The sequence below is a fragment of the Sinocyclocheilus rhinocerous genome, unplaced genomic scaffold (assembly GCF_001515625.1).
Source record: "Sinocyclocheilus rhinocerous isolate Xijiao unplaced genomic scaffold, SAMN03320098_v1.1 scaffold575, whole genome shotgun sequence".
Classification (NCBI taxonomy): domain Eukaryota; kingdom Metazoa; phylum Chordata; class Actinopteri; order Cypriniformes; family Cyprinidae; genus Sinocyclocheilus; species Sinocyclocheilus rhinocerous.
In genome coordinates, this window is record NW_015659697.1 from 49,418 (window position 1) to 70,580 (window position 21,163).

The window sequence follows — 21,163 nt, forward strand, 5'->3', positions numbered from 1 at the left end:
ACATGCCATTTTTGTCACATTTACAGTGTCTGCTGAAATATGATGAAAATGAAAGTAGTGCAGTGAGAAAAATAATCTTGTTTCCATTTGCATTAAGATTATTTTTCTTACCCCACTGGCAGATAATTTTACCTGTTTCCCTCAGGAAACAAGACTTGTATATAATTTTTCTTATATAGAAAATGCATCTTGATTTAAGAATTTTTAGATATTTGTACTTGAAATAAGGCAAACATCTCAGCAACAAAAGCATTTTTGCAGCATGAATGAATGAATGAGGTATTTAAACATCGCTTATGCTTTAAAAAAGGGGGAGGCGACCGAAAGAAACTCTTGAGTTTACTGAAGAAAACTTCAGACCAGGTTAGGTTCACAGAGTAAGTTACCTTACCAAGAGGTTTAGTTTTGTCTTTTATTGGAACCGAAAACACTGAGTTTCCCTTTTCTGGGGTTAACAAACTCCGAGTTTCAAACAAAACCCGCTTTCTGGAATACACCCCAGGCCTATATATCACTAATGTTAATCAAACAAAACACAGCTTTAAAAAAATTAATCTAAATTTAATTCATGTGAACACTATGCAGTGTTGTTTAACACTTAATTATTAGCCTACATTTCTGTACCTAAATACTACTGTTAGACCTTATTTTATTTGTAACTGTTTCATTGTATTTATCTGTGCTTGTAATTTGTGTATTTTGTTTTGTTTTTACTGACTGTTCACTTGCCTTTAATTATGTTTGAACTTTCTTAGTTAGGCTAGTAGTTTTTGCTGTGGTATTGAAGTAGTACTTAAAGTGTACTTTAAGTAATAAATGGAAAGCAAAGTTACATTGACAATTTGTTTTCTTGCTTGTCTGAAAAATTATCAGATCTGTTTTCCGAAATACCACAATATGATCCGAACAGTGAGTTTTGTGATCCGCTGCACCACTACCATGCACAGATTTAAAACCATTCCAGCTCTAGAAGAGTTCTGCAATAACACGCACAGAGTGTGTCTGTATCAAAGAGAGTTTAAATCGATCTCAGTCCGTGTCAATATTTGCTCTTCGTGCAATTAAGTGAAGATCTACTTTAAAGATACATTGAACAGCAGCGCGATTTGCTAAAGCAGCATATTCAGCGGGCATCCTATCGCATGCACGCTGCTTGTGTGGATACCGTCAGTTTTGACCACAAAAGATGAGGTAAGCTGATTGGATATCATGTATTTGACCGTTTACGGCACTCCCATTTTCCTGTTTTTACATTAGAAGCGGCGTCTTGCTTGTCAGAAATACATGTTCGGTTTTAATGTTACTTTAATTTGGGGTAGAATTAAATGAATGCCAAAACTCAGAATTTTGCTCGCGTACCCCCTCGGTCATCTCACTTACCCCCCAGGGGTACGCTTACCCCAGTTTGAGAACCACTGATGTAGCCTATAGTAGAGCAGTGCCAGTCATCTAGACAACCACCTTGAGTACCATGGTAGTATAATTTGTACAATTTTTATGTGAATGCTGTTTTACGTGGATCTTATGACACAAGTTCAGTACAAATCTTAGTTTACAAAATAAATAGGTTAGCATTTAATGTTACAACACAACCATGGAAACATTTTGATTTGTGTCGAATGAGAGAGGTACATGAGCCCATAAATCTAAACCATGTCGGCTTTGTATTCTCTTTTTCAATCTGTTCACCCTATTTTCCATGAATTCAACAATATTCCATGAGTTATTTCTAATGGACATGGAATCTCTTGTTTAGTAAAATCACGTATAGGCAACAAATGTAAAATTGTTCACTCAACTTTAAACTATTTGCTTTCTGGAAAATAAATGTTTTTGTTTTTAATTCAGATATTGGGTCTATTGTTACACAAAATAATTGTTTTATTTAGGCAACTTCTGTATTATGTTTGCCAATTTAATGTGTGACATGTTGTAATAACGAATACCAAGCTTGGAAGTAGGAGCTACTCAGGTGCACTTGAAGACAGCATTAGTATATGCCTGGTCATGTGATCTCAACATGTCTGTCCACATGAGGCACAGAATAGGCTTGTTCGAGATTAACTATACTAGCCTGCCACCGGCTGGCGAGAGTAGCCGCTTGCAGTCAGGGCGGAATTAAAAGCGGAGACCACAAGTCGGGACACTTTCTGCTCCCGGCTGTGACGCTCTCGCAGTGTTTGCATACTCTTATCACAGATTAAGTAAATTAAATGCAATATTTGTCAAATACACACAAACGTTTTTATGAGCAACAGAAACACTTCTTATATACTGCTTAATACAGCGCCATCTGTTCAAGAATAAAGTTCAGCATAAACATAGGCTACTAAATACCACTAAAGTGGGGTTATATATGCTTTTATCAGTGTTTTTAATAAAAATGACTCAAGATAACAGTGCGACTACACTAAAAAAGCTTTTACTGTTATAAAAACACAGGTCTGTGAGCATTATTGGAATTGAATTGTTAGAATAAACACGCAACACGTCGTGCTTGTCATCACAGAATCTGACCAATGAGAATAAAGTTTCGTCATCAAGGATTTCGCAGCCGATTTTGAGCAACTGCAGCGCCTGACCTCGGCGGCTGGTCTCGTTTTGCTCTCACCGTACTTTGATGGCACATGTGATCGTAAGGCAGCTGCAGCGCCGATCAAAGTCGGACAAATTTTCTAACCAGAATGCATTGATTTTGTCAGGCGGCAGCCGATCTTTGCTGCGCCGCATGAAGTCGAACAAGCCTAGTGTCTAATAGTGAACTCACTTCTCAATTTGAGAATGGAAACCAACCTGTTTGTTCCTCAGTATCTTCATGGTTCACTCGAAATGCTTCTTTAATCTTCATGTCTTCACTCTCCTCTTTAATAAACGTCATCTGTGTGTTTGGACACCGTCATGTTTAAGATGAGAATAATTAACAGAAGAAAAAAAAAGGATGTCAGGCAGAGTGAAAATCAGTGGTCTTAAAGGGGTCATATGATGCGATTTCAATTTTTCCTTTCTCTTTGGAGTACTACAAGCTCTTGGTGCATAAAGAAGATCTGTAAAGTTGCAAAGACTATAGACATTAAAAAAAAACTCAAAAATACTACAAATTTAAAAGGAACACAAATTATACAGACATTTAAGAATTTATTATTTATATTTTCTATTTAATGATTTGTAGATTACATTTAATAGTTTACACTTACAAACCGTTTGTTTGTCATTACAAGTTTGTGATTCATTGTATTCACACCATTTTGACCAGCAGGTGTCGCCAGCGTGCGGTGATTCGAGCGCTTCGCAAGTGAATTATTTTGTGAAGCAATTGATTCAATTGACTCTGAGTTTTGAAAAGCTCCGTTTCTCTCATCACTACTTACCAGTGACCGTGTTTTTGTTTATGATAAACTGATTCACGATATTAAAAGCTAAATGAAATAAGGCACATTTTCTGTTACTCATGTTTAGATGCGCTTTAAATTCACAAAAAAACAAACAAACAAAAAACTTTTACTTTTGTTAGATGAATCACAATGTTACATTCAATAATTATTTATTCATTTATATCACTTGTAAAATAAATAAATCTATAACATTGGTTAAAATGTTTGGATCGATTTAAACAGCTTAAATGCTTAAGAATACAAACCTTTCTTCAGCCGAATCACAACAGATGCAGGAGCGTGGCGCCGTCTTATGATGTCATATCGCCAGAACAAAATAAAAGTCCTGTTTACTCGCTTGCTGCCTAAACTCACAAAAGTGCATAGAAATTTACATACTGTATAAATGTAAATTAGGTCAGAGGAAATCACATGTATTTAAATACATACTGTCCAATGATGTGCAGAATATATTTTTTAAAAATTAATAATGAAACCCAGATAGCATCTGCAAGATGTCTGTTAAAAGACAGGCGCGCAACTGCACATTTGCTAAGGCAAGATCAGTGTGGGCGCCCCCTGTATATTCTAGCCCCTAACACTGACCCTCACAGAAAAATTATCTGTAAGTCAGTTACCAAAAGCCCAATAACTAGCTTGTGCATGGAAGAATACAAACTCATCAGGAGTGAATAAAGTGTGAACCCCCTCCCCCATTTTCAATACCACAGCGAAAATAAATAAATTAATAATAATAAAAAAGAAAAAGACATTAGAACACACTTTTTATTTTTTGAAACACATGTAATATTGCTCACTTTTTAGTCATTCAATTTTGGAGGGATTTACGGTACTTTTTTATTTTGCCTCATAATTATTCATATTTTTATATATCAAAAATAAATGTATTCACATACAAAGTTTTGGTCCAATGACCTTCATCAGGTAATGTCATTGGACCGAAACATTGTATGTGAATAAATTGATTTTTGATATATTTGCAAGTGAGGATAGTGTGCGGGATTTATTTGTCTTCTTTTAGTTGGACCTGTTTTTGTTTTTTCCTACGCACCTATCGATTGCCTTCAGGGGTGTATTCCAGAAAGCGGGTTTTGTTGGAAACTCAGTCTGTTAATCCCAGAAAAGGGAAACTCAGAGTTCCCGATCGATAATTCACTCATATGGAGTCTGCTAAGACGCTATGGGAAAACTCATTTTTCTCCGAATACTGAAGCCTTTTCAATAACGCAGTGTAACTGCACAGCCATTGGTTTGTGCAGTGAATTAAAAAAAAAAATGAACCAATGGCTCGGCAGCAGAGCTGGGCGGGGCATCTGGCTATATAAGCAGGCACTTCGCCATAGGATCCTCAGATTTCTTCTCCTTCAGCAACGACGACGTTCTTCGCTGATCTACGAGACTCGAAGCCTCTCGCCGTAGAATTGCCTTCGCAGTAGATCAAGCTGAACCAGCGACCCTCTGCTCGGCTGATTTGCCGCTTCTCCGCCGCCTTCAGCGTCGCAGCAGCAGCGGTCCCAGCTTATCCCCTGCCGCTATCCGGCGAGCCTAAAAGAGCTTATTTCTAAGAGGTACAGTAAGTTCTAAGAGTGTGGCTTGTGCAGGGAATCTTGCACAATGCAGAAGGGCAGTGAGTGCGTTGCCTGTCTCTCTCTCTCTGCAAGACAACAACAAACGATGAATGAGAGTTCAGTTAAAAATTAAAATATAAAAAAATAGATTAAATAAAAAAAAAATTAAATGCACACAATACACACATAATACATTACTGTTCAAAATGAAGTTGTGAAGTTGTGGCCTAATGGTTAGCGAGTCGGACTCGTAACCCAAAGGTTGCGAGTTCAAGTCTCAGGTCCGGTAGGAATTGTAGGTGGGGGGAGTGAATGTACAGCGCTCTCTTCCACCTTCAATACCGGCTACTTCACATGTCTGTAGTTGAGGCATAAAAATCCACCGTAGACAGAATTGTTTGTACCCTACCTCAGCATTCTTCATACATCACTGGCGGGGCTGTTTTGGAGAAATACTTCCTTGAAGGCATGTTGTATCTTGGGTCCAGTTTATAGATCATTCGCTCGAATCCTTCTTTCTCAACAGTTTGTAATGGCACCATGTCTTTTGCCAGGCAAAACGCCACTGCCTATGTCAATTCGGTCCATTGTTTACTTTTCTTATCATAAGGAATACAATTAGCAGATGCACTGGCAATTTTCATCCGAGTAGACCTTTCTTAACTTTAGGTCTACTTGTAGTTGGTGTCTCTGTCTCCTCGTGCATCTTCAGACTTTCTTCGTACTCGGGTTTGGGTTTGTGTTTGAGATGATGGAACAAATCGGAAGTGTTTCCACCCTTTGTGTTCCACCAGTTTTTCTGCAAACTTTGCATATTATGGTCATTTGCTCCACATCTGATTTTCTATAACCAAACCAGTTCCAAATTGTGGAGGTAGCTCCTCGCTTAGCAACAAACTCCTCCTCATATTCACGGCCGCCTTTTGCCATGCATGTTTTCGCTCTGCACGTGAGCTGCAAAATGGACTGTGCATGGAAATACATTATCAACTAGGCTTATCGTTATTAACCGCCTACTCCTGGGATGTGCACTAGGGCAGGGGTTGGAACTGATGTTGGCAGGACAGTAGCTTTCCAGAAGCATGGTTGGAGATCCCTGGCGTAGATTGTCGAACACAACACAGTTGTTTTCAACAGCAACCAGTAAATAGTCTTGTGGTTTCATTGGATGTGGAGAAGGTGATTGACCGTATTTAATTACCTTACTTGTTCCACATGTTACATAAATACTGTGTAGGCCAGTCATTCTAAACTCCGGTCCTGGGGACCCACTATTCTGCACATTTTGTATCACTCTCTTATCTGACACCCTCAGTTCAGTTCATGGAGCTCTGTCTTAACAAGCTGATGATCTGAATCAGGTGCGTTAGATAAGTAAGTACAAAATGTGCAGAGTGGTGGGTCCCCAGGGCAATTGACCCCCCAAATTGTTAGTCATGGAATCCCTGATGTCAGGCCCCACTGCAATTGGAGCACTTAGCCAAGCGCTAAATACCCTCAGCCCCTCACCGTGTTTTTGCAGCGTTGAGCAATGTAACCAATCACAGACATATCTGTTGATTTCTTGAACACAATGGCCAATCAGAAACGTTTTGTCTGAATTCCCTCACCGCTGAAAGCGCCGCAGTTTTTAAGTGCAGTTTTGCACGCTCGTGAATCATCTCATGACTAAGTGCAGACGCGATGTAAATAACAGATTCATTGTGCAGTTTAGAGAGCTTCATTGATTATAACAGAACTTTGTAAGATTGCGATGAACGAAGATGAGTGATGCTTTTTACTTTTACTTTCAATACTAAAGTACGTTTAAGATTTAAAAAATACTTTTCGTACTTAGGTACAAAAAATATCACATACTTTAAGACTTTCACTCAAGTAATATTCTAAACGGTGACTTCAACTTCTACCAAAGTCATTTTCTGGTAAGATATCTGTACTTTTACTTGAGTATGGATTTCAGGTACTTTATACACCACTGCGAGGAACATAGTCTTGTGTTCCACTGTGCCATATAAATCTGAGGAACATAGGACTCTGGGAACATAGGGACGGCCACATGTAAAACACCCCTGACCCTCCACTTTATCTGGTGTCCTGAAGGCTTTGTAGATTTTATATATTTGGGCATAAAGCTTACACTTTCCTTTAACCAAATTTTCCAGAATTTTTTTTTCATTTATTGAAATTAATTAAAATGGATTTGGAGAGATGGAACAACCTTTTTATTTTCTTGCTGGGCCGAGTCTCTATTTTGAAGCTGAATAGGCTACTATACCATATTCAGATGACAGATGTTTCTAGTGAATTTTACTTTTTTTTCCTTGGACATATCCTAAAAGTGTGAAGTGTTAATATGAAGAGGTTCTGAGATTTTGGGTAACCTCTTTAAGTAGCTTAGTGAGTATAGGATCTACATGATTTCATTGGTTTAGATGTTTGTTGCTTTGTGCCTTTAAACTGGGATTAACTTGTATTTGTCTTTTTATTTTTTGCTTTAGATCTGATGGTGCTTAAAGAGGAGGGTCAAGAACTGAGTGAAATGGCAGAGAAAGACGACAAACATCATGATTTCATGACTGAAGATAAACAGGCTAAAAAGACTTCCTCACGAAAAAGAACTCAGAAGACCAAATCTAACAGTAATTTTACCTGCCGTCAGTGTGGAAGGAGTTTCAATCAAAAACATAATCTTGAAATCCACATGAGAATTCACACTGGAGAGAATTATTTCACCTGCCAACAGTGTGGAAGCAGTTTCACTCAAAAAATAAACCTTAAAGTCCACATGAGAATTAACACTGGAGAGAAGCCTCACACCTGCAAACTGTGTGGGCAGAATTTTACACATAAAAATAACCTTAATTCCCACATGGTAAGTCATACTGGAGAGAAGCTGTTCATATGTGATCAGTGTGGAAAGAGTTTCACACGTAAAGTAACCCTTAATTACCACATGAAAATTCACTCGAGAGGACTGTTTTACATGTCATCAATGTGAGAAAAATTTCTGTCATAAATTAAGCCTCAAGAATCACATGAGAATTCACACTGGAGAGAAGCCTTACTCATGCCCTCAGTGCAGAAGGAGTTTTACATATAAACCATCCCTTGATTCCCACATGAGAACTCACACTGGAAAGACCCCTTACACCTGCAAATATTGTGGGAAGAAGTTCTCTCAAAAAGGAAACCTTCAGACTCACATGAGGCTTCACACTGGAGAGAAGCCTTTCTCATGTCTTCAGTGTGAAAAGAGTTTTACATATCATAGAGACCTTAAACAACATTTGCAAAGTCATTCTGGCAAGACATTGCAGTGCTCCTCAGTGTAGTAAGAAGATTAGAAAAAGGAGTAGTTTCAAAATTCACCTGTGCGATTAATCTGGAGAAAGTTGATTCAATTGTAATGATTGTAAAAAATAAGAAAGAAAAAAAAACTTTTGCTACCACACAAATAAAATTGAAAAGTCATGCAGATGTGAGACCCTATTTTGTGTGTGTGTGTGTGTGGCATGGGCGGCACTAGGGAGGGGCTAGCAGGTGCTCCAGCATAGAGGTCTGCGCGGGACTGTTTTTTTAGTCCCGCTCCCGCAAAGTTCTATTCCGCACCCACCCGCTCCCACTATATATTCACTCTTTGTTCACCCGCTGTCCGCTTAGAATAATTTTCTTCCCGACCCGACCGTAAAATTTTTAATTTTATGCAACACGGTAGGAAAAAAAGTGTCAGAGAAAATAAAAATGTTGTACAAAAATTGTATTTCTTATTTTTATTCGTCTTGTCAGGATACAATTCGTTTAACATTGACAACAACAAAAAAAAAAATGTAGTTTAGTAATACTAAATTTTCAAAATACTAAATTCGTTTGACATTTTTCTGTTAACACAGTAGGAAAAGTGTCGCAGAGAAAAATAAATAAATACGACATCTTTCATTTAAAATTATAGGCTAAGCAAAATATAAACAAAACCGAGTTGAACGTCCTTCAAGGACAGCACATCCACACTTTGCTCCATCCTTATTCTGCTCTGTCACTCATCGACAACCTGCCTGTTCTGTCTGAGGGCCGTATATTTACCACAGGTACAGCCTGCTCCGAGCATCGTTATGCACATGCCGCGTGCGCACAGACCACGCAATTAAAACACGGGACGGTAAAATCATGCGTGCAGCGCATGCATAACAGTCCTGAGCGCAAGCTGTACCGGTGGTCAATAAGAATAAAGCGCAGATATGCTGTTCTAAATGGACGTCGGGAACGGGATATTATTAGACCGCCCGCTCCCGTTCAAATTACACCAGAGTTACCGACCGCTACCGCGTTTTATTCGGGAATTTCCCACAGCGCAAAAAATCCGGTCGGGTCCCGCGGTTCCCGCGGGAATGCAGACCTCTACTCCAGCACCCCCAAGAAAGACAAAAGCACCCCCATACATAAAAAAGATGAAATAAAATAAAAACATTTGACTCATTACACATGCGTAATTCGTACAATGCAATACATTGTGACATGTTTTGCAGTCGCACATTTCGTAATGTCATAGCATTTTATTTTGAAAAAGGATCGGTTCCTTGAGCCAAGTAGGCCTGCCCCCGACTAAAAATGTTTCTAGGCAACTAGTCGCACGTTTATATTAAGTTGATTAATATAATAACCTACTAAAACATCCTTTAATAGGCATTTAGGCGTATTATAGCCTATTCCGCACTCAAGCGCGCCCATAAAGCTTACCACAAAGCACCGGCAAAAGTAATGATGCATCGGGGAAAAAGAAGACATTTTAATTATTTATTAATAAAGTAGTGCTTTCTCAGTCAGTGTCGGATGCAAAGATGAAGTGTCCGAATGCCGACGCTGCTGGCCATCTCCACAGTAGGCCTAATGGACGGTTTCAAGAAAAAAAATCAAGAAAAGAAAATGCTCTCATCCAAAAACAATCCCCAGCATATTCTGTTGTCAGAAACGACTGGAACTTCAAACGGGACTGGCTTCTATGGTCAGATGTAACAAAAAAAAAAGAGCTTTTTAGCAGCAAACACTCAAGATGGGTTTGGTGCACACAGGGATAAAAAGTACCCCATGTGTACAATGAAATATACTGCTGTATTTTTAATGTTGTGGGCCTATATTTCTGCTGGAGGTCTTGGACATACATTTTAGATACATGGCATCTTTGATTCTATCAGATAAATATGCATGTGTACAAATATACTGCTGTATTTTTAATGTTGTGGGCCTATATTTCTGCTGGAGGTCTTGGACATCTTGTTTAGATACATGGCATCTTTGATTCTATCAAATACCAACAGATAAAAAATCAAAAAGTGACTGATATATATATATATATATATATATGATTTACTATTAATTGCCCAGCTCCCTCTGTCAATGATCTAGTAACCCCCTCAGCACCTGCGTTCAAAATTGTCTGGCGCTGCCCCTGGTGTGTGGAAACTGGCTCTGCAGTTTAAAATGGCAGTTTAAAAAAGAAAACCAGAAAATTCTGTCAGTAGGTGGAAAAAAAATTTATGGTATGTTTACAGTGCAGTTGAATATGGGCCAAATCTGATTGTCTACTTTATTTGAATCCTTTATAACTTAATCCTTTGCCTCAAGTCTTTTTATTTACTTTTGCCATTTACACATGAACTCCTGTGGCCACAGCTGACCATCTCCTTTGCTATAGTTTCAAATATTGAGTGGTTGCGGTAGATGCCATCTAATCTGATTGTATGGAGGTGTTGCTCCATTTTCTTGAATGATTCATAAGATGATTCTTCCATTTCGAGTGAACATTGATTCCTAAATTTCATAATTTCTCATGTATTTAATGTTAATGTTTGACAAGTTACAATAAAGGTTTTCTTTTTTTCCCGTTTTTTAATTTATTAGATTTTTTACATGGCCCTGCTGTTTTTCAAAGTGTTGATTTTCAGCAAATTGCATAAAATTTTTTTTTTTTTTTTTTTTTTAATGACCCCCCCCCAAATTTGAAAGCCTTTCCATGTTCCAAAACTTTGCATGCACATTCATGACCCTAAATGAGAAATATTCACTAAATTGTTTAAGAGAAATAAATAACTAGTTTCAAGCAGTTTGAAAATCAGCAGGATGGTTAATAATCAGTCAGGGCAATTTCATTTAAGCAATGCAAACTCTTAAAGCAGCTTTAAAACAACAACAACAACAACAATAATAATGATGATATCGTCAGATGCCATTTGCACTAAGTGAAAATAGTGATTATTTCCATTACGTTTAATAGTTTAAAAAAAAAGTATTTTCTTTTTGCATTTTTCTTGATAGGACAGTGGAGATCTGACAGGAAGCGAGAGGGGGACGGGATTGAACTTGGGACACTCGAAGCACAACCGCACCACATGTGCCGACAGCATTTTCTTTTCTTTGAGTACTTCATAGTTATATGCTATTTGCACTTAGTGTACAGGCTTGTTTCGTCTGCACAGATTGCAGTGTTTTTGAAACTGCTGCCACTGATCTGGATGAGCTCACTGACACGTTGACATCCTACATCTGTTGCTGTGAGGATGTGTGTTCCCACCAGGACTTAACATATAACAATGACAAACCATAGATTACTGCAAAACTCAAACAGCTTTATCAGGCCAAAGAGAATGCATACATGATCGGGGGAAAAACCTTGTACAAACAGGCCAAAGACACACAGGAGATCAGAGTGGCTAAGAGAAGCTACTCTGAAAAGCTGAAAAAACAATTTCAGCCAACAACCCTGCATCAGTGTGGAAAAGCCTGAAAGCCATCACCAGCTATAAGACACCATCCCCAGCATTGACAAATCAAAAACTGGCTGTAGACCTGAATGAGTTTTATTGCAGGTTTGAAAAACCCGGTCTCACACCCCACACTCACTCTGACCATTTCTCCACACAACCATTAAGGATGCGTTCACACTTGTAGTTCGGTTCTCTTGGTTTGGACCAAAAAAAGAAAACGATACATTTGGTCCTGGTCCGCTTAGTGTTCACACTGGCATTTTTAACCTAAAGATACCGAACGTAAAGGCATAGTGATATGTTCACAACCTGATTGGTCAGGTTGAATGACGTATATTTCGTGACGGAACTGAACCGAACACCCCAAACAAAAGTTTTGTTCGACTTAAATCAGCGCTGCACAGACTGATCGGTGTATGACATCACAGTACCCATTCACCGATCGGTCTGCTCAGCGCCTCTTTAAGTCAAATACACCTAATGCCGTCTGCTGGACTGCACACTCATTGTTGGGTGTACTTATTTTATTTTCACCACCTGTGAACTCACAAAGTGCTCATAAAAGGCACTTTACCTCCTCGTTGCTCCACGTTTGCCCTCTGCTTATTTTGTTTTGGATACACCGCTCGTTCCGCGTCGTCAAATCTTGTCACATAGCGTCACATCTTGTCATTACTTTCTGTTTTTGGTAGGTTTAGAAGTATTTGGTCCGTGTTGTGTTCATATTTCATTCGAACCGCACCAGAGTTCGTTTGGAAGCAGACTGAGACCCATCTTTTTAGCTGTCTCGGTCCACTTGCTTGGTGCGCTCCAGGGTTCGGACTTTGTTCACACTTACTCAAATGAACAGCATTAACAAAGCAATCGCCCTAGAGTTTGCTTTAATCGAACCAAACATGACAAGTGTGAAAACACCCTAACACCCCCTACCCCCGCACTCTCCAAGCTACTTCTCAACCTGCACTTAAGATCTGAGGATGATGTATACAGAGTCTTCAGAAAACTGAAGATAAGGAAAGCCAAAGGCCCAGACGGTGTCTTACCAGCTGTCCTCCACCTTCACACTGATCTTCAACAAATCACTGGAGCTGTGCAAAGTCCATGCCAGCTTCAAACGCTCCACCATCATTCCTGTACCCAAGAAACCAAAAATCACAGGACTAAATGACCATAGAAGTTAAGGCAACTGGTCTATAGTCATGGAGTCTTTAGAAAGACTGGTGTTGGCCCACCTGAAGGACATCACTGGACCCTTGCAAGACCCTCTTCAGTTTGCTTATCAGGAAAACAGGTCCATGGATGATGCAGTCAACATGGGACTGCACTACATCCTGCAACATCTAGACAGACCAGGGACTTATGCAAGGATCCTGTTTGTGGACTTGGCCTTCAACACCATCATTCCAGATATCCACCTGACCAAACTAACTCAGCTCTCTGTAGCGACCATCTGTCAGACGATCATCAACTTGCTGACAAACACACAGCAGCTAGTGAGACTGGGACAATTCATTTCCAACACATGTACAATCAGCACTGGTGCCCCCCAGGTATGTGTTCTCTCCCCACTACTCTTCTCCTTCTACACAAATGACTGCACTACGAAAGACCCCTTTGTCAAGCTCCTGAAGTTTGCAGATGACACTACAATCATTGGCCTCATCCAGGACAATGATGAGTCTGCATATGGAAGTGAAGTTTAGCATATAGAAGCGAAGTTGACTTGCCTTTAGTCTTTACAGTTGTTCTTTTGATTTACCAGTTGATTAAATATAACTGGCATATAATTGGGTTCCCAAGGAATGTGTTAACCCAAACCAGTCAAACTTTCCATATTCCTGGGGCATTCCAGGGATGTCACTCACTTCTCGCACACTTGTTTGGGTCACAAAAATATTAAATTGTATATATTAAAGAGGATAGAACTGCTAGATAACTCAAGGATATATAATTGCTAGTTATCCCGCTCCATCCCGGCCACCTGTTCCTCGCGTTTCCTGTCAGCTACCCAGTGATTGAGCTGCCGGCTCTGAGGAACTACAAAACAACATCTCCCCTTTAAATTTTTCTACTTGAGAAGAAGTGTCTTTTCTAGGAGTTTATAAGTTTTATATATTTTTATGTGTATAAACTAGGTTGTGGCTGGCGAATGTAGGCATCTGATGCATGCAGGACTAATAGTAGGATAGATTCTAGCCAATTTTGAATTGGTAAAATGTAGTCTGTGAAGTATTTTAAATTGAATGAGGGAATGCCTGGCACAGGGTGATGATGAATGTACTTTGTCCAAAATACCTTCCCATTCCATATCAGTAAAGTCTCTACCCAGGTCAAGTTGCCATGAAATTTTAACATGGTCTAAACTTTGCGGATCTATGGTGCTTATAAGAGAATAAATACGAGAAATTATGGCTTGTATTGTTTGAGCAAGTCTTTCCACAGTAATGGCACATGAAAGGCTTAATTTACGTGTAAAATGGACCTTCCTGAAAACTCTCCCCTGGATTCACAAACACATATTAAACCTCAGCTTTGATAGTTAAAACGTGTGAATGTTAATGAACTACAATCATTTGTAAATAGGGCATGTGTGCACCCCACCCATGAATTGAACAAAATTTGTATCAATGAAATTTATTTACACATTTAACTAATTGTTAACTAATTAATTTTATTATAGGAAATTCCTAAATGTGACACTTGATACCACTTGTAATGTGAGGTTTGGTGTGCATTTTATTTGCATATTTTGATTTCAAATTGTCCTGTTTTTGGAAAAAAAAAAGTTTTGGGAGCGTCATTCCCAAAAGAAACTTATCCACCTTATTTTTAACGTAAGTGCGGGCACGGACATTTTTAAATTGTAAATGTGCAAGGCTTCCGGTGTCATTCGCTCAGTTATTTTCACTGTAGAGAAAACAGTCCGTTATGCTGCTTGATATTGCAAACTTGTAGTTATCATATCTCAAATTATTATCGTAATCAGAAACACACTGCAGGGTTTCCCATACATTGATTTATTTGTGGTGGGCCGCCACAATATCAATACTGACCACCACAAATAGATTTTCTAAAAGGCTTTGACGTCATTGAATAAACATGAGCACTGCACGTTTAAAAATCAAAAACCGGCGCGGGTGTTTTTATATCACTGTATTTCAGAAGGACACCAACTGTCTTCAGAAAATTGTTGATGTCATTTTCATTTCATCTTGCATGTAATGCCGGATAAAGCAGCGTTTGTGAGCGGAGCGTTGCTTTGTGTACAGCTGTTACCGGGGAAACCTCTATCTCTCCCGCTCTAAAAGCACCTCCTGAATTTGCATAAATGAATCGGAATTCTCACACATTAAAAAAAAAAGTTTATTTCTGTATTGCAAAATAAGGTGGATAGCTTAAATATGAACATTAACATTGTCAAATCATAGTTTCTGAAAGTATTTAATAATATATAAAACTACGATTTTAATAGTCTATTCCCCTACTATTAAGAGTAATTCTAATTCCTGGACAACAAATCTTCAAGTGTCTTGCCTTTTATTTAAAATTTTAATTTACATTGTGGCATTTCACAGCAAAATGGAAGTTTATCTCATATTTTGATCTGAGGTATTTAAGTGAATCAAAATTGTAAACAAATCCTCTATACAATCGAAATTAATTTAGCACAGATGCATATTTTCTGGTGCCATTTCAAACTGCCGAGCCATTCAAAACCCTTTCCACACAAAGAACAAAAATAGGGTCTCACATATGCATGACTTTTCATGTGTATCTTTAAGTGTGATAGCAAAAGAAAGATTACATTGCCTTGAATCTGCAAGTGATTTTTAAAATTGCTACATTTTTTAACCTCTTGTCACACTCGGAACTCTGCAGTTTCTTTCCAGAATGAGTTTGCATATGACGTTTCAAGTCCTTTTGATCTGTGAAACTCTTTTCACACTGATGACATGTGAAAGGCTTCTCTCCAGTGTGAACCCTTATGTGAGTCTGAGGGTTTCCTTTAACTGTGAAACTCTTTCCACACTGAGGGCAGGTGAAAGGCCTCTCTCCAGTGTGAACCCCTTATGTGAACCTCAAGGCTTGTTTTGTTTGAGCAACTCTTTCCACAGTGATGGCACATGAAAGGCTTCTCTCCGACGTGAGTTATTACGTGATTCTTAAGGTGACTGTTGTCTGTGAAACTCATTCCACAATGATAACATTTAAAACCGTTCTCTCCAGTGTGAATTCTCATGTGAATCTTAAGACTCTCTTTTCGTGAAAAGCTCTTTCCACAGACTGTGCAGGTGAAAGGGTTTTTTCCAGGGTGAGTTCTCATGTGGGCATTAAGGGTTCCTCTATGTGTAAAACTCTTTCCACACTGCTGGCATGTGTACGGCTTCTCTCCAGTGTGAAGTCTCATGTGGACTTCAAGGTTTCTGTTGATTGAAACTCTTTCCACACTCTTGGCAGGTGAAAGAACTTCTAGTTCCCATCTTCTGAGCTGTTTTTTGTGAGGAAGTCTTTTCAGTCTGTGAGCAACTAAAATATTTTTTTTCAGTTATGAAATCATAATGTTTCTCATCTTTCTCTTCCATTCCATTCAGTTCTGGACCCTCTGCCTTCAGTGAAATCAGACCTTAGATAAAAAAAAAAGACAAATACAAATTAACCCCAGTTAAATCTCACAAAGTAAAAAAAAATCTGTAAACTCAGAACCTCTTAATATTTTTTAATGATTTTTTAGGTCCAAAAAACAAACAAACAAACAAACTGGCAGTCATTAAATAATAAATCAAAAAATCAAAATACAGTTTGTCCCAGAAGAGTTGGTTAATTATAGACTGATCTAAAACCTAACATATATGTCTAAAATATTAGAAAGGTGAAAGTGAAATTTCAACTATGTTCCATTTTGCAGAGAAACATTATTTATGAACAATTTCAGTCAGGATTTTTTGGCAACAGAACCGCTAGATTTAAATCAGCACAGCCAGCGAAGGATCGAATGCTACAATTTTGAACGAGCGCACCTTTTTTTACAACCAAAAAATGGCTGTTTCGTGGTCTGTTGAGGAAGTACAGACGTTCCTCTCGTTGATAGCAGAGGAGTGGATCCAGCGAGAGTTTGATGGGGCGACGCGGAATGAAAAAGTTTTTCAGGAGTCACGGCACAACTATAAAGACATGTGAATAATCCCGCCCACTCTAAAGCGATACTAAACTGCAGTGGAAACGCAAACCGAGCCGAGCCGTGCCAAGCCGAGTCGTACCACACACTGTAAGAAATTATAGTCTGCCTCGACCAAACTTCCACTCCAATTAAACTATTTTCCTTTCTCTACAAAGAGCTTAATTATCATAGACATAATTCTTTATGTAAATAGTATCTCTTGAACGTTACTTCGTCACCTATAGCGTGGGAGCGGCAGGAGGCCATCAGGAACCATCTGCTGACCAAAAGGGTACGTCGTGGCCTAATGGTTAGAGAGTAAACACGGCACTCAAGGAATGTTTGATGGAATAGAGAAGATTGTTGAAAAACCATATGAATGGGCTATCTCTAAATTTTTGAAAACTTTAAAAAAATGCCTAGGAACAAAAAAGGAAAAATTGCCAATGCGCTTCAAGCAGTTTTTGCATCGTACAAAGTAACTAGGCGGAGAGTAGATGAGCTAGAGGCTGATAATGAACGACTCCGTTTCAGAGTGATATCTACTAAAAATTACCATGCAAGTGAAGCAATATGGAAAGAAGAAAAGGTTAGGATGCAGAATGAGATCACACGTCTTACAACTAACAATAGCATGCTTATATTAATGCAAAGGAAAGATAACCACATTGTTAAAGCTCAGCAGGGTCTTGATGAGAAGGATAAGGCTTTAACTAAACAAATGCATGATGGAGATTTAGTCATTGCATACTCTGGTTTGATTTGGGATGTAACTTTTAAAACTGCCGTTTGTGTTTGTATCTTTAAAGGGTACGTGAATATAATTGCTAGGGATTCTAGATAATCCTATCACCTTAACATTTGGTTGTTTCCACCTGAAAGACTACCAAAGATGTGGGAACGGAAGGCTATCACTTTCATTGTTATCCGCAATTTACATTTAAGACGAAACTTCATTTACATGTCTAGCAGTAAGATGAACGTAATAGAGTATAAAATGTTTGAGCGTAGGAGGCTCAGGGTTCATTCTGACTCCGCTGAATCCGAAGTGCTGCCTGTACTTTGTCACTACTATTCTGTAATAAAAGTTATTCTTCATCAAAATCTTCGACGTCTTCACTTTTTCTTACACAGTGGAAAAGCGCCATTAGTTTTTGTAAACAAAATGTCTACTTAAACTATGGTTCAGCCTTAAAGGGGTCATCGGATGCCCATTTTCCACAAGTTGATATGATTCTTTAGGGTCTTAATGAAAAGTCTGTAACCACTAGCACATTATTAGGAAAGGCGATTTGCAAAGATTCCTTAAAAAACCTTATACTCACTTCTTCTGGAGGTGAAGCTGGATCACTAATGATTAGATAGACTAGAATTTAGGCAAGATAGATGCATTTAGGTAACTTAGATCGGGGGGCACATTCCCTTCAGAAACAAATGTAATCCACTGCGGCTCAGATGTCGGGAGTAAATGACGACTGCTATGTTCATTATTACATCCAACAACAAAATTGCTTAGGAGTCATTCTTGTCTACATCTGCTCCGGCAGTGAAACAATGGCGGACTGATGACAGCTCACTCAGGGCAGGTCTAAGGTAAGACACCAGTCCAGTCTGTGCTGAAACGCTACTGTCAATCAAACTATCGTGGGAGGGGCCTGTCTGTGTGACGTCACACAGGCAGGCATCTGAGATCGGCTCAATTTGAGAAAGGGGAAATGATTTAATGAGATTTAAAAAAAAAACACTGGGTGGATCTTTATCATTATAGGGTGGTTGTGTACACACACTGCCAGCACACATTTCAGTTCAAACAGCTTGTAAAAGTGCATGTCGCATCTGATGACCCCTTTAAGCCCCGTTCACACCGCCAGTGACACGCAGCGACAAAGCGACATGATTCCATTCATTTTCAATGGAGAGCTGGTGACTTCCGGCGACAGTGACCATTGGCAACAGAATGTGGGTGTGGCGAACGACGGGAGTCACACGACAAAAGTTAAGAATAGTTTTACTTAAGTGGTATCCAATAGGAGTGAAGAATCAGTCAGTAGCACTCACACGTCACCGTCTCGAGTGCAGGCAAGACAGGACAGAGTTCCAGAGCGATATCAAAGTTTTATATTGTTTGACCGTAAACACATACATGGATATTAAAAATTATGCATGGAAAAGAAACTGTTGGCAGTCTTAGTGAGTTTGATTCCTACATTGATGGTTCGTGTTTAGCACTGGTTAATGATTTAATGCACCGAGCGCTGCTGTAGTTTATATAAGAACACTCACCAACAGCAGAATGCTACTTTTATTTCTTTTAAGTCTAATTCCTAGTCAAATTAGAATGTTATCTTAGTTTTACTGGCAATATATATAGTTTGTGATTGCATTTTTTAAAGATATGTCCAGACGTGCAGTCTATCAATAACATTAGAGTGACAGCACTGGGAATGCCCACAAGCGTCTTCACAGGACAGAGTCTATCGACATACAATGTCGCTGGCGGTGTGAATGGGGCGTAAGTGTCTAATCTTTAAACGAAGATGACAAAAAGTTAGCTGAAATCAGGCTTTCCAAAAAGAAAGAAGCTGCTGTAGGGCAGTCTGGGTAAAAAAAAAAAATTTTATATTTCATTATAACATACCATCTAGTCTCAGTCTCTCTGGAAAAATCCAGCTGCTAAAAAAAGATACATTATGAGTTTGTTCCTCACATTAAGACCCACAACGTGAATGTGAAGAACATACCACATTTGTGCTACCACATGGAGTTCAGGAGAAGCACTCATCCTAGATCAACTTCTGATGGTAAATTTAAAACTGAAATTGTTAGATGTGAAAGTCACAACAGATGTTTCTGTAGTGGGCAATTTGTGCCTTTGATTACTGTTACTGGCCGTTTAATTTGATCGCCAAAGCCCTTTAAACGAAGAACAAATGTAGGCAGCATGCAGTAACTCTACCAAGCTGTGTCAGGATTTTATTAGAAGGCTAGTGTTTTTGACATATGACTTATTTATTGCTTGATACATATTTATTTCTACATTCAGATTTATTATACTCTGGCATGTTAATAAGTTATGATAAAATGTTTTTGAACTCTGTTTTACTTACAGTTGCCTGCATGTTTTGATAGATACTGTTCCATATTTGATGGAAGTGAATGGTTTTCAGTGTTTTCAACGGAGAAGAAGATATTTAGGGTTAATATCACACAAAATTAATGCTGTCAAATGATTAATCGCGATTAATCACATCCAAAATAAGTTTTTGTTTACACAATATATGTGTGTGTACTGTGTATATTTATTATGTATATATAAATACACAAACATATATGTAATATATTTTAAATTAATGTGTACTGTATATATTTATTTATATATAAATACACACACATGCATGTATACATTAAAAAAATATATGTTTTGTTTATATATAAAATATTTATATATAATATAAATTATATATACATGTAAATATTTTTAAAATATATATATACACATGTATGTTTGTGTATTTATATATACATATTAAATATACACAGTACACACACATACATTATGTAAACAATTTTTTTTATTTTGGATGTGATGCACAAAATGTTTGTTTTTGTTCAAGCTACTTATGTTTTATTTTTCCTAATTTAATGTGTGACATGTAATAATGAATGAAGGCAGCATTAGTATTTGGCTGGTTATGTGATCTCTGTCCACACAAGGAGACTCAAGCTTTGAGAATCGAAACCAACCTGTTTGATCTTCAGTATCTTCTTGTTTCACTTTGAATGCCTCTTCAATTTGAACGTCTTCACTCTCCTCCTTAATAAACGCCATCTTTAGTATGTCATGTGAATCTCACTTGCTTCTCCAGAAGTTTCTTCTCTGTGTTTGAGAGGAGGGAAAAAACGGTTTGAAAAAACAAATCCAAAATTAATCTCTGAGTGCATCTAAATCAGCTCCCAAGTTCATTAGTCAGCACACTGGCACTCTAGTAACCCAGGTAGCCAGCGCAATCGGGCCAATTGTGGCTGAGTGTCGGCTCACTCGGCTGTGTTCTGGCAGCGGCTCACCAAAAGTGAGCCAGCTCTGGCCCAGTAATGGTTGCCAGATTTGGCCAGGTTTTGGATGTGCAGATCTGGCCAGGCTTTGGATGTGCAGATCTGGCCTGATTTGCACTGAGACACGGCACATTTAGCCACATTCGGCCCGATTACAGACCATAAGGGCTGGTCTGATTTTGGCTGAGATATGGGCATGCATACCTAGACCAGTTTAGGTTGAGTGCTGGGGGT

General features: G+C 38.5%; 1 protein-coding gene and 1 pseudogene across 1 annotated transcript in view; one reads left to right on the forward strand and one right to left on the reverse strand.

The window, feature by feature from the left end:
• Positions 1–3,755, reverse strand: part of LOC107724008 (gastrula zinc finger protein XlCGF8.2DB-like) — a 14,179-nt gene extending 10,424 nt beyond the window's left edge. Inside the window, exons 1-2 of the mRNA XM_016532772.1 lie at positions 3,638–3,755; positions 2,794–2,878 (exon numbers count right to left, since the gene is read on the reverse strand). Coding sequence (XP_016388258.1) covers positions 2,794–2,878 — 85 coding nt within the window. The 5' untranslated portion in view covers positions 3,638–3,755. The remainder of the gene's footprint in view (positions 1–2,793; positions 2,879–3,637) is intronic.
• Positions 3,756–4,702: 947 nt separating this feature from the next.
• Positions 4,703–8,398, forward strand: LOC107724009 (gastrula zinc finger protein XlCGF8.2DB-like; annotated as a pseudogene).
• Positions 8,399–21,163: the final 12,765 nt, after the last annotated feature.